General features: G+C 41.9%; 1 protein-coding gene across 5 annotated transcripts in view; it reads right to left on the bottom strand.

Moving 5' to 3' along the window:
* The window catches only part of KIDINS220 (kinase D interacting substrate 220), a 78,749-nt gene extending 68,263 nt beyond the window's left edge, over positions 1-10,486 (bottom strand). For 3 of the 5 annotated variants that reach the window (XM_027890516.1, XM_027890517.1, XM_027890519.1), the window contains exons 1-2: positions 10,342-10,485; positions 2,596-2,745 (exon numbers count right to left, since the gene is read on the bottom strand). In XM_027890516.1, coding sequence (XP_027746317.1) covers positions 2,596-2,703 — 108 coding nt within the window. In that variant the 5' untranslated portion in view covers positions 2,704-2,745; positions 10,342-10,485. Of the gene's footprint in view, positions 1-2,595; positions 2,746-10,341 lie in introns of all 5 variants that reach the window. The other 2 variants (XM_027890514.1, XM_027890515.1) reach the window with 1 other exon arrangement.
* Between the last annotated feature and the right edge of the window lie 3,241 nt (positions 10,487-13,727).

The following is a 13,727-nucleotide window of genomic DNA, read 5'->3' as shown; positions in this document are numbered from 1 at the left end:
GTTACCTTACAGATTAAAAGTTCTCTCAGTTTGTGAGAGAACAGAAGATTCAGAATTGAACATGCAGAAGGTACTTCAGCATCAAGAGCAGAAAGAAAGGCACATCAAAGGAAAGAGGAGGCTATTTGGATCAAAGTGTATCACACCAGGCAAGCATCTATCATTAGCTGTTAAGTAATCCCAGTATACGGTATGAGAGGAAAGAAATCATACGAGGGAGAAGGATATGCAGGGAAAAGGCAGAGAGACAGACTTGCTCCACTTAACTGAAACTGCTGGTGTTAATGCAAAAAACCCATCCACACACAAACTGACTGGGACATCCTAGTTTATCTGGCAACCAACCAGATCAAGATATAAAGGATTGGCGACAATGTGGGTGATCCTACCATTGGACAAGTCACTGCAGCCTGGGAGGTCCTGGCACTAGCAAAACTTCTCTCACCAGCAACCTTTTTAGACCTCCAGTGGCATTCCCGTTTCAGTATTTTCTTTTTACCCAAGAAGAAAAGATGCCTTGGCAGATCCAAAACTGGAAAGAGAATTGCACTCAAAGCCACTGAATTCCAAGGAAGAGCTAACACTTAAACAAAACTCCTGTCATTGATACGTATGAACAGCCCCCTCCAATGGGTTTGAAAATGATTCAAACTACCCATGTCTGTCTCCAGAAATTACCTTCTCCATTGCAACATATTAGAAGACTAAAAACATTAGGTATTAGGGGAAATGACCTCTGCAAAAAAAAGGCAGTCATTGAAAGTCAGGACACATTTAGTCCCACCAAGAAGAGAAAAAAATTTAGAAAAGAAGGTGAAGGCAGTGACACTTGACAAAATTAACACTATCTGTCTGATTTCGGCCATGTTGTTGAAAAGAATTACCAGCAGAGGGAACAGACTTCTCTCACTGCATGCCAGGTGGTGAGGTTCATGTGTACGCTCTGAAACTTTAAAATTCCCCCATCTCAAATACCCCCAGCATATGTGCATCCACAGCATGGAATGAATGTGCCAATAATGAAAGAAAGCCCTCTTAATTGAAATCACATCTAATAACTACTGTAAGGCTAAATTCTGTACATTGTTTTCATGTTTGAATGCTGCTTTTTGGTTGGAGACCTCTTTCCAAAAGATATTCTTTCCATCTTATGCAGATTTAAAAAAATAATGCAACAGAACATGCATTTTACAAGACCTACTTATTAAAAACATAAAAAAGTTGAAAAGACAGTTTTCTGTACACTACTAGATGAGCAAAAAACCTGCCTGGTCTGTCAGACCCAAAGGGTGATGGCCAACTGCTCACAGTAACTGCTGCCCTGCTGAGAGGGCTCGATTCAGGGCTAACATTGTAGGATCTTCTTCAAACCCCAGCACCCTGAAACAGAAAACAACTCTATGGGCTGCTCCAAGCTATAGAGAACAGCTGATATGCCAGAGGGTGGGGATGTTGCTCAGAGGAAATTCATCAGGCTGGAAAAATTGACTGATGACCTCCCTGAAGTGCAAATTCAAAGGCAAATTCAGAGACTGGAAGAGACTGACCCCAGGGAACAGCACTGGCTGGGGAGCTGCCTGCCTGGGGAGCTGCCTGCCTGGGGAGCTGCCTGCAGAACCAGGCATGGGGTCCCAATGGACAAGAGGGTCATGACCCCGCTCTGCACCCCGTCAGCAACACGGGCAAATCAAACACTGGGCTGCATTACCAAGAGCACAACCTCCACTCAACACTGGTGAGGCTGAATCCAGAATACAGTGCTCTCTCCCAACAGAGAGACTCCCAAAAACAGAGAGATTGACAAACTGCCAAGTCCAGCAACGGGGTCACCCAGATATGAGACTAGAGCACAAGACATGCAAGCAGGAACTGAGAGCTGGATTTGTTCAGTCTGGAAAAGCAGAAGAGCAAGGGGGCATCAGCATCAGTCTTAGACTACCTAGACAGAAGGGAAATCTTTGAAAACAAAAGCAGATTCTCCTCAGAGAAAAGAAGTAGCAGTCACGAGATGCATCAAAGGAGATTTAATAAATAAAATAAACATAAATAAATAAATAAACCTGTTTGAAAATGTTTTCAAACAGAGTGGTTAAGCACTGGACCATTGCTTCTCCAGACATATGTTTTGGGTACATATCTTTTCACCTAGATGAGAATCTGCTCAGAGTAAGTTGCAATATATGTCCCATTTGGATTGTATAACAAAGTATCTCTTGGCTGAAAATCAGGATGTGGGGGGGAGGTTTATCATCATCCCAGGTTTCAACCCAAAATGAACAGGGCAAGAATGCACAGGCAGTTAGACCTGTGAACTAAGAAGCAATTCCTAGCTGCAGAAATACAGGTATAAACTTGATTCACAAAGGAGGGAGCTGTGTTTTCCAGCTGAGAAGAACACCCAGAAAACATACACAGTAAAAGATGCTGAGGCGCTGACAAAGACGGAACACACAGCACTTAGGCTATGTAAAGGTAAGCAACTGCTGGAAAAAAACCCTGGAATGCATGTTAAATAACAAGGGTGATCTCACTAATTATTCATTCTTTAACTAATAAGCTGCAATATGAAACTGACCTTTTAAAAAATCATCTTACCTCATTTCTCTCATCGACATCCCTGCATTTCTCAAGAAGTGCTTTCAGAGCAGGAACATTTCCTTCTTCCACATAGGTCAAGAGACTCTGACTCATCAGACTTGCCATCTTCACAGAGTATTTAAAATGCTTCTATGTAACAAAGTTTATCTGTATTTCTAGAAAGGAAAAAACCAGTAAAGAATCAATAACATCTCTGACATTTGACATGACAAAGCATGAACTGTGTATGCCAATAAGTTACTGGCTGGGTACAAATACCTGCCATTCTGCTCAACAAAATGCTGTGGAGACAAGGGCATTAAAACACACTACGTTTCCATGAAAGGTCTTAATCTTTCTAGTTCTTAGAAAATTACAGAAATTATTCCAACTTCACAGAATCACAGAATATGCCAACTTGGAAGGAACCCATCAGGGGCATCGAGTCCAACACTTACTCCTGGACAGGACCACCCCCAAGAGTCACACCATGTGCCTCAGAGAATCATTCAAATGCTTCTTGGACTCTGTCAGGCTTGGTGCTGTGACCACTGCCCTGGGGAGCCTGTTCAGTGCCCATCCACCCCATGTGTGAAGAACCTTTCTCTGATATCCAACTTAACCCCCCCCTCCAACACTGTATGGCCTAAATAAATATGTAATGTAATGCATAGTAGTCTTTCATTTGCATAAAAGTTTCTGAAGTATAGGAATATCTGGATATATTATATACTTTATATATACTAGTTATTTACAATATAACCCTTATGCTTTATGTAGATAAGCAGAACATTGAGATTAATCAGCATTATGAAATACAGTGCTTCTATCTAAATTGCAGCCATATGGAACTCTAAGAAACACCATTTACTGAATCAGTGATTATCAACTTTATCCAGACATGCCTGCATGTGATGGCATGTTGTTAACTCGCTAGTCAAACTTCACATGGCTTCTGTTAACTGATTATGTTTTTAACCGCTAATATTCAAAACAGGAAAGGTTTTTCTTAGTTAAGGCAGACCATTAAGAACCATTTCAGACTTTCTAAAAACCTGTGTGCTAATGAGTTCAGAGCACCAGTAGTATTACTGTGCCAAATTTATACACATACAGCTGCAGAAGCTGAATTAGGCACTGCACCTAAATTAAGTTTTGTTGGATGCAGAACAGTCTGTGGGGCTGAACACAAGATTCCACCACCCCCACACCCTTTTCCTCACCAGTCGCTGACAGGATCGCTCTCTCTGACTTCTCCTTGTATGACAGCAGTGTAACAGGAGAGGAAAAACTCCAGTGCTAGCTAAAGACTACCACTTAGGCTATTCTCTACCAGGCAGAAGCCAAAGACTAGTTCCTTTCCCGGGTGAATGTTCTTACTTTTACTCTCACATCAAAGCAGCCAATGAATTTTTCTTCACCTCCAACTGAAGTGGGGCAAAAAGAGACAGAGGAAGCCAGCAGGAACTTCACCATTCTTAGCACCATGAGTTCAGATTTAGCGATTTAAAACACACAATCTAGCTCCACTTTAAGCTGCTTCTGTAACAGTATCACACCATCCTTTCTGCTTTACCAATTAAGTATGTGTAGTCAAACACAATGTTGTCAGGATATGTTAGATACAACCTGAGCTCCCTCACAGTACTGCAGCCATCAGATGACCTATATACAGAAATGCCTCGTTCATAAAGATGCCAGTTAACACCTCAGCTAAGATGACAGCAGCTCTGGGTACGTGTAAATGAAATTCAGGGACACATGAATGTCTAGTGACAAAAGAAACTACAAACTATATGAAACTATAATTCAGACATTATTTAAAACCGACACCTAAAACCAGTAAAAAAAAACAACCATAGATCTAAATCTAGATGCGAAGCCCAGCAGTTTTCTCAGGCACTGCCCAAACAGCCAGTCTCTCCTGCAAGAAGGTTATAAATAAACTAAGACCACAAAAGGTCTGTCACATTTACCCTGCAGCTAAATTACCATCAAAGGGTAAGCAGCACAACAGTTGGTGTCATATACTTGTCATTTTTTTCAGCAGAAGGAAGGGCCAATTGAGAGGCTGGAAACTTACAACAACAAAAAAAATCACTAAAGTACACCAAAAATGAAAGGCTTGAAAAGAAACACTGTTTTTAGTGACTCAGTGCGGGCACACTGGCTCCTACTGCCATTTCAGACACAAAAATAGCAGAAAAGTCAGCATCTTGCCTGGTATCCTGCTGCCATCCAGAACAGCCCACCTCCCTTGTGGCCTGCAGCAGCATCTTACAGCCCTATGCAGGTTTTTCAGGTATTCTCAAGCACCTAAAATGACATTAGATATTCAGACGCACCTGTATTCCTCCCATCATTTTTTACATTTGACAACAGAAATTCAGGAAATGTGACTTGCCATCACTCCACTGCCACCACAGCCATTTTCTGATTTTCCTGTGCAGTGTCACAGCCTCTTTCCTGTAGCTGTACCTTAAATTCCCATGCTATTTTCCATATCAAATACTAAACTGAAAACTGTACTAAAAAAATCCACTAAACATGACCAAAAATGTCTCAGCAAATGAATTGTGCTCTGCAGTTGCTATCAAAATTTCACCAACTAATTCTTAGCTAATGTGACAAGGAAAAAAGTATTCAGCATTGCTTCTTCCTCTAAGTAAGATCCTTCCCTTGATGTTCCCTTTGGACATCTTTTCAAAAGGCAAAGGCAGCCCTGCTGCACTGCAGATAAGCATCCTGCTCCAGAAATCCCAGTTAGCAACTGTGCAGCTTCTACCTTAATGCAGAGCTCAATCCCTAGGGATAACTTAAACCTTTAACTAACAGCAACACACCTGATGCCAATAAACACATCTAGAGATGTGTTTACAAGATCCACACCAATATTACTTTTATAAAATGGAAAAAGATTTGTAGGGGTGAACCATCTCTGACAATATTAGTATTCCTTGTCCCCTATGCTTCACTGTCACGTAATATCCCCTTCTTAGAATTAGTAAGTCTATTTTATAAAAACAAGAATCACAAAATCAAATACTATAATTGTGAATTTTATATCCTCATATATTTGCTTTTAATTTGTCCCTTTCCAGACAAGCTTCTATGAGCATCCCAAAAGACCTACATCACTGAAGAGCTTTATGAAAGCACGGTTTAGGGACAATCACCACCATCCAAAACCACAAAAAAACCCCATCAATCCAGAAACAAAGATTAGTAAAAAAAGGGTGGTGTTAAGATTTTGCTTTATTTCTTCTCCTCAAGAACACAGATCATGCCTGAAATTAGGCTGAAGTCTGTTCATGATACCTTCACTCATGACAGCACATCAACGTAAACTGAGCACAGCCACAGTCTGCCTTTTCATTAAATAAAATTTATGTTATTATGTTATAAAAATTGAGCACTGTACTCAAAGTCTATATGTGTGCTGGTCACCAAGGTGCGATTTCTTCCAATGCTTCAGATTTCTTTTAAATTATCATAAAGACTTTGAACAAGACTCTGAGGTACAGTCTCTAGCTAGAGAAGTAACTCTATTCTGGCCCCTCTCATGGAAAAAGCTCCTGAAATATATAATCATACATTTCAAATAACCCTAGAACAAAAAAAAAAAACCAAAAAAACAAAACAAAACAAAACAAAAAAAAGCCTCTAAATGGCTTACCCTTGAAGAAAATAAAGACTAAGAACTTAAACCCAGCCAAATTTTGTAAATACAGTGCAAAACCAGTACCATTCAAGAGCATCCTATATATAAACGCTCCTTAATTGCTCAATTAACACATTTACTTTGTTCTTTGACACAGCAGTATTTTCACAATCTATACCAAAAGTTTCGATTAAAACCAGGAACCCATCTGGAAACCAATCTCCTTTGCAGTAAGGATTAATGTTGTTATTTCTCTCTCACATCAAAGTAAGCCAATTCCCAGTCAATAAACCAGCTTTTCATTCACAGTCTTAAATTTCAAGCTCCTGGGATTTTATAAAACTAAGAATGCACTAAGAACTGTGAAAAGATATAAAGAGCACAAACGGTCAGGTGAAGGCAATGTTTGCAGAGAGATTAACCTGTTTTTGTAAGGCTCTTGCATCCTGAGCTGAAGCAGATGTACCTTTATCACAGTTTTGGAAAGACTGCAAAAATTTGTTAATTTGCAAAAATGTAGTTTCTCTCAACAACACCAGTATTGACTGCAGAGGTCCTGATAACTCAAATCTGTAGATATTTAATGTAGTCTCAGAATTTCATATCAGTTTTTAACTACATACAAAACCCATTATTACACACTACATTTTCCAGCTATCATCATCTTTTCCATAGCTCTTCCCCATGTTTTTTTTATTGTGTGAGCAGTGATTTTTTTATGAATAGATACCAAAACTGGTCAACAAATACTAACATAATTGAGAAGACTTTCTTTTCTTGTTTTGTTTTCAGTATGTAAAGACAGCATCAACTTACACAAGATTCATACTTTTCATCATACAATGAAAAAGATTGTCGCCTTCTTTTCAATGCTTTCTTCTATTTCCAGACACAAAAGCCACCTTCCCAACATGCAACACTGTGGCAGATTTTCCAGCTAACTGTAAAAGGAAATAATTACTGTGCTGCTGGAATCTGAGCACGTACAAATCAAATGCGTAAATACGCAGTATTTCACCCTTTCAACACTGAAAATGACACCTTTTCAAATTAGATTTAAAAAATGAGAAACACTGAAGAACTGCACATATGAAATTTATGATAAAAGACTAACATAAGGTAGTTTCATATCCTCACAGGTTTTTACGCTATATGATAGCATAAAGAAATGAAAACCAGGCTGAAACACCACCTTTACTCAGGCTGCAGGGAATCTTGCTAACACAAGTATTACCTCCCCCCTTTAGGACACCTTATTGTAATCCCTTCCTTAATGGACATACTTCTCAAACACTAAGAGATCCCAAGTCAGGCATCACTTGAAGTGGTAAATATTTTAAAATATTTTTTCCATGGAGACTGAGTTAACCAGGATTCTGTTTACAGAACAAATTTTCAGGACAGCTGAAATGAGTCTCTAAAAATACTAATTTCTGATGTTCAGAACTGGAGAGAAATAACAAATCTTAGTTTCCATAAGTAGTCTACACCCACATCTCTTCTCCAGTGTCTGAAATTCCGGGCTGACTAATGACCTTATGCTGCTTTTCAGTTTTTCTTTATTTATCTGGGAACACTTATTCTACTTCTCTTAGCCACATTCCTATTATTCAAATGTGAAACATTTGAATAGATTACCTTTTTTTTTGTTACTTTCTATCAACAAACAAAATAATGTTACTCAAAAATTCTAAATACACAAAAAGTGAACTAAAGCTAGAGACACAAGACATTCTTCTTTTGAAACCCAAAGCCAATATGACTAAAAACTGTTCGCACAAAGGAGGTCTCTCTGGCTGTAACCATTATTACTGTACACAGTAAGGAACACAGGAAATCGGAGATCAACAAGCCCTCTTCTACCTCATGCACTCAAGGCAGTGGCCATTTCCAAATACTGTAGTGATGGATTTTTAAATTTTTCTTTAATAAACCAATGGAGACTGGGGATTACATAGAAAAGACTGGAAAGATGTAGATACATATCTAAAATAAAGTGCTATTGTGAGATAATAGCAACTATCAGATGACTATGTTCTACCCTTGTTAACAAATCAGTGAAATTAATTAAAGTGTTTGTGAAGTATCTGATAAAAGGATCTATGATTTATTAGAGAAACTACTTTGAGACAAAATTTAAATATAGTCAAAGAATATTAATGTATTGCTAAAAACACGTGAATTCTAAGAGATAATTCAATTCCTGTACAGAATACAAAATGTTCAGTCTTACAAATCATTATCTTGGGTTTTAAATAGATCAAATAAAACAAACAGGTACCACTATTAAAGGGTTTTTTAAATTATACCAACCAACACAAATCAATTGTCAAAACCTATATAAAACACATGCAAGCACAACAAGAAAGTCTGCAACATCACCTTACAGTGCCTCATATGGTCAACATGTTTCTCCACACCATAAAATCAAGGGTTTGTTAGCCACAGACACAAGTTATAAGACAAAAATCTAACTCTTACAGCATTTACACTTAAGGAAAAAGTCAACTGTGTGATGCAGGCCTTTAACATGCAACATTTCATAAGGTGTGGTCACACAGGATTTCAAGCAGATTCGAATTTCTTAATAACTAATTTATTTTAAATAAACAGTGCTGCAGAACAAAGAATAGATGCCTATCCAGTAGACAAAGAGGTAGGTTTTACCTTACACGTTCTGATCTCAGAAAAAGATCTACTTTTTTCCTTTCCATCTCTTTACTATTTGATGGGGGGGAAGGGCAATTAATCTCATGATTCAAACACTTTTCCAGGAAAATATATATTATTCTTTCCCCCATCAAACCAAAAGTTATAGAAAGGAGATCACTTTTCCAACCAACTTTTAAGGATATATGAGCTGTGGCAAAGCCCTACTACCTCTTAGAGACTTTGCTACTCTTTCAGTGGTGTCCTGTGGCAGGACCTGAGGCAATGGGCACAAACTGAAACAAAGAATCACGGAATCAATCACAGAATCATTAAGCTGGGAAAAGAGATCTAGTATGATCGAACACCACAGTGTCAACTAGATCATGGCACTAAGTGCCACATCCAATCTTTCCTCAAACACTTCCAGTAACAATGATTTGACCACCTACCTGGGCAGTGTCTAATCACTCTTTCTGTGAAGAAATTCCTCCTAATGTCCAACCTAAACTCTCCCTGGTGCAGCTTGAGGGTATGTTCTCTCGTCCTACTGCCTGTTGTCTGGGATAAGGGGCTGATCCCCACCTGCCTACAACCTCATTTCAGGTAGTTGTAGAGAGCAATAAGATCACCCCTGAACCTCCTTCTCTCCAGGCTCAACAACCCCAGAACTCCCTCAGCGGCTCCTCACAGGATTTGCACTCCAGACCCTTCACCAGCGTCGCTGCCCTTCTCTGGACTCAAAGGAATCTCTGTCTGAACAGCAGGGAACACTTTGTTACTATGAGGGTGACCCAGCACTGGCACAGGCTGCCCAGAGGGGTTGTGGAGTCTCCGTTCTCGGAGACACACAAAAGCCGTCTGGGCACAGTCCTGAGTGATCCACTCTTGCTGTCCCCGCTTGAGGAGAGGGGTTAGATCAGATGACCTGCGGAAGTCCCTCCTAACCTCAACCATTCTGTCATTCTTTATCTTGGAAATCACATGCCAGAAACTTTCCTTATCTACCGTTATCTACCTTTCCGAGTCAACAGAAGGAGAGGAACAGGGTACAAGAGGCTCCCGCGCCGCCAGGGCGGGGCTGACAGCGAACCCCGGCCGTGCCCGCGGCACCCTCGGGGCGCTCGCCGTGCACCCGACACCCCCACAGCGAGCCCGGTCCGCCCCGCACACGGCGCCGCCGGAGCCCCGGGATGCCCCGGGCTGAGCGGACACGCCGCCGCTCCGGGCCCGGGCCCTCCAATGAGGGCACCGGGACTTTTGGTACCGGGCCCCCGAGCCCACCGCGGCCACGGATCGCCCTCGCTCCACGCTCCCTCGGGCCCCTCCGGGAGCGGCCCCGCGGTGCCCTTTGTCTGGCAGCGGCAGCGCCGCCTCCCCACCCCCCCGCCACCGTGTCCTTCCCCTGCCCTTCCGCGCCCGGCCCGCCATCTCCGCCTTCCCCCGCCACTCACCCCACGGCCGGGGGACTCGGCCCCTTCGGCGGCTCCCCAGGCCCGGCCGGACAGTGACACAGAGAGAGGCGGCGGCCCCGAGCGCTGCTCAGCTCGCCCCGACGGCGGCGTCCGCCATCTTCGCTGGCTGCGCCTCCGCCCGCCCGGGCCGTGACGTGCGGGGGCGGCTCCGGCCGGGCCCGGGCGCGCCCATGGCCGCGGGCGGCGGGGACGGGAGCGGCAACTCCTGCCCGGGAGCACCGGCGGGGCAGCCCGAGGGGGCACCGCCCTGGAGAGACACCGGCACTCCTTCTGCTGCTTTCTGAAAGAAAAAGGGGGAAAAGGGTTTGTGGGCAATCGCTGCTGCCTGACGGATAACCCAGCGACAGGTGATGTTCAGACCGAGGGTGAGGGCTGCCGCTGGGAAACAGGAAAAAAAAGAGTAAATCTCACCTCACCTCGCTGTTGTCCGTGCAAATCGGATTCGTTACGCGGTGTGCAACAAGCCAATAATCACACACTCGAGAGAGACTTCTTTGGATATTTATTTATTCTCGAGTGCACAAGCCTGCATGCTCGGTGGGATTCCACAAATCAAGCGCGCCCCGCCGGAGTTTATGCGCCATTGTTAATAATGTTGATGTTAGTAATGATTTGAAAATTAATGACGCTGAGGGAACAGCACGAAGCTGTTTAAGCTAAATATCAAGAAAAGGTTTTACACCCAGAAGGTGGTTGGGCACTGGAAGAGCCTCCCCAGGTAAGTGGTCACAGCACCACACTGAGAGCGTTCAAAAGTGTTTGGACAACACTCTTGAGTGCTGTTTGGACAGTCCTCCAACACAGTGGGATTCTTGTGGTGTCCTGCGCTGAACTAGGAATTGGACTCGGTGATCCCATTGGGTTCCTTCCAACCCAGCATGTTCTATGATTCTACAATTCTAAAATTTATACACAGAAACTCAGTGTCATTAATATCCCAAGCGCAACCTTTGGTTATGGTTGGTTTGTAATTTCCATACAAGTTACATAACTCCCATAAGTTGCATGCATGTTCAACAGAAGAGTCTTCACCTCAACAGGGGTCTTTTTGACCTGTAGGAATGTTTTTTAGTATTATAATGAAGATAGTCCAACTATAGGATACATGGACCTTGAGTCTTTTGCTAAGCAGGCAATAAATACAGACATACATCAAAATCTTGTTAGTCCCAGGATGTCCTTGAGTAAGGGATGCTGGCTGCTCTCTGTTCCACTGACTAGGTCGCCTTTCTTGCTGATTAGGCATGAAAGTATACAAAGATCAGAGTACATCCTAACTTAAGATAATTTTGACATATTCCACATTTATAACACCACTTATCCTGAGATCCACCAGCTTTTCCCAAACTCCTCCATGGCCCAGGTGGCCGAGCAGCTTTGCAGGTATTTTGAAAATTCCCCTGTCGTGGTTTTGCCCCACAGCCCAGGCTGGGGGGTGTGTGGCTGCAGTCACCTGATGCCATTCCCAACATGTTCTGCAGACCTTCCATCAGTGCTTTCAGTGATCCTAAAATGCATCTAGTGACTGTAAAATGTCACATCAATCTTCAGCACAGTCCAAATTCATGATAACAGATGCATCTAATTCATTTGGACAACTGGATGAGAAACGATCTCTAATGACTATAGCAATAACATCTCTCCAGGAGATCATGGGACCTAGCTAAAACCTAGGATGGCAGCAAACCAGCCAGCAAAGGAGCAGAGCCCCCATTTCTAAGGTTACTGCGTCCCAAGGGTTGATATGAATCTTTACAACACTGAGATATTTCACCCCTGTATAGAGCTATGACTGTTTGCTTCTTAAAGAAACATCCAACAGGGCTTCCTATATATCCCAAATACTTATAATCCAGAAGGCATGCAGCAAGTGCTTTGCTCACTTTTTTTAAGCGTGAATTTCATATGACCTTAAGAAAATCTTCACACCCTGATAAAATATACAGCTGGCTTACATGCAAAAAAGTTGTTAATACAAAGCAAAGGTGCAAGCTGTGAAATTGAAAAGCTAAATCCACTTAGATCTTGCACCGAAACACTGGTTCAGCAGAAAAACTGGGAGAAATTAAGTACTTAAAGCATATTCTTCTTCTTCTTTACACAATAGAAGTACAATATGAACAAATGGAGGATGAATCCCTGCAGTTAATGCTGGGCTGAAAAGTGCTCACTGTGCTACCTGAACATATGTGTCAGGGCCACTACTCAAGAAAGAGTGGTCCTGATGTTTCAAGCATCTGTATAATCTTATTTACATAACAGAAACCACAGTCTTACAAGACTACCTCTTATAGATTTTGAAACATTTTCAAAATATTACCCTTTTTTTTACAGAATTTATAGAGAAACATATATTAGTATCTCACTTCATGATTTCCTCATCACCCAAATCCTTTTTCCAGTATCAGTGTTTCCACCTATCAGGTGTTACCTGTGTTTTCACCCTGCAGTTACAAAGTTATTAGGGAGAAATAGGAGCTCCTTCCCTCCTGCACAAAAAGGAACTGTACAAACACTGGGAATATGGAGGCAGAGAAAGCACAGTTTTCTGTATGGTTCTGCACTTTCATCCACTTGTGCTACGGATACATCCAGCTCCTTGTGCTCTTCTTATTGTACCCTACGCTCTTCTCACCAGGGATTAATTCACACAGGCAGTCAAACATGGTCCCACTGTGGTTTATTTAGTTTTGAAAGATAAACTTTAGCCCACACAGAGAAATAACTCTTTTTCTATTATATATGACCATCCTAGGAAGAGCTGTAAGATGTACTGCTGAACTCTGCTGAGGGTACAAATCTCCAACTCTGATCTAGAAAGTAGCGTGAATGCATCTCCCCCTAGAACAACTTCTGTATTCTGTACTGAAACATCCTGCATGTTATCAGGAAGTTACTCAGATGGAATTAAGTTAATTATAGGCACAGGAAAACATCTGCTGGCTTCAGGATGTTCTTAATCATGACTCTTTCTGTGCAGTACCTTAAAAGAACAGAGTTAAACATTTCCATCACCAACAAGTCTTGGCATTCTGAAGCAGTATCAGGAAGCTGTGTTTTATCATAATCTGTTCAAATTAATTTTTCAGTAAATGCAGGAGTGTTTGGTTCATGAAGAAACTTCATACTCCTGACTCTGTTGTGAATGTTTATTTGTGAAAGCAAATTCCATTGCAGTCTAACTTTTGGTTAGAATGACACAAATCACCAGAGCTTCTAAAACTGCATACAGCTTGTCTGTGAATTCTGAACACACAAGGGTTAAAAATACCTTTGCTTCAGTAGGGCCTTTCAAGAGAACAACACAAACATTACAGTATTCCTCTAGGGTGGGACCCCTTGCAGAAACAGATCTGTGTAAAGAT

Source organism: Empidonax traillii, unplaced genomic scaffold (genome assembly GCF_003031625.1).
Source record: "Empidonax traillii isolate 1590-97213 ecotype Southwest subspecies unplaced genomic scaffold, ASM303162v1 scaffold291:size1517763, whole genome shotgun sequence".
In the NCBI taxonomy this organism is placed as follows: domain Eukaryota; kingdom Metazoa; phylum Chordata; class Aves; order Passeriformes; family Tyrannidae; genus Empidonax; species Empidonax traillii.
This window is presented reverse-complemented; position numbering and strand designations above follow the sequence as displayed.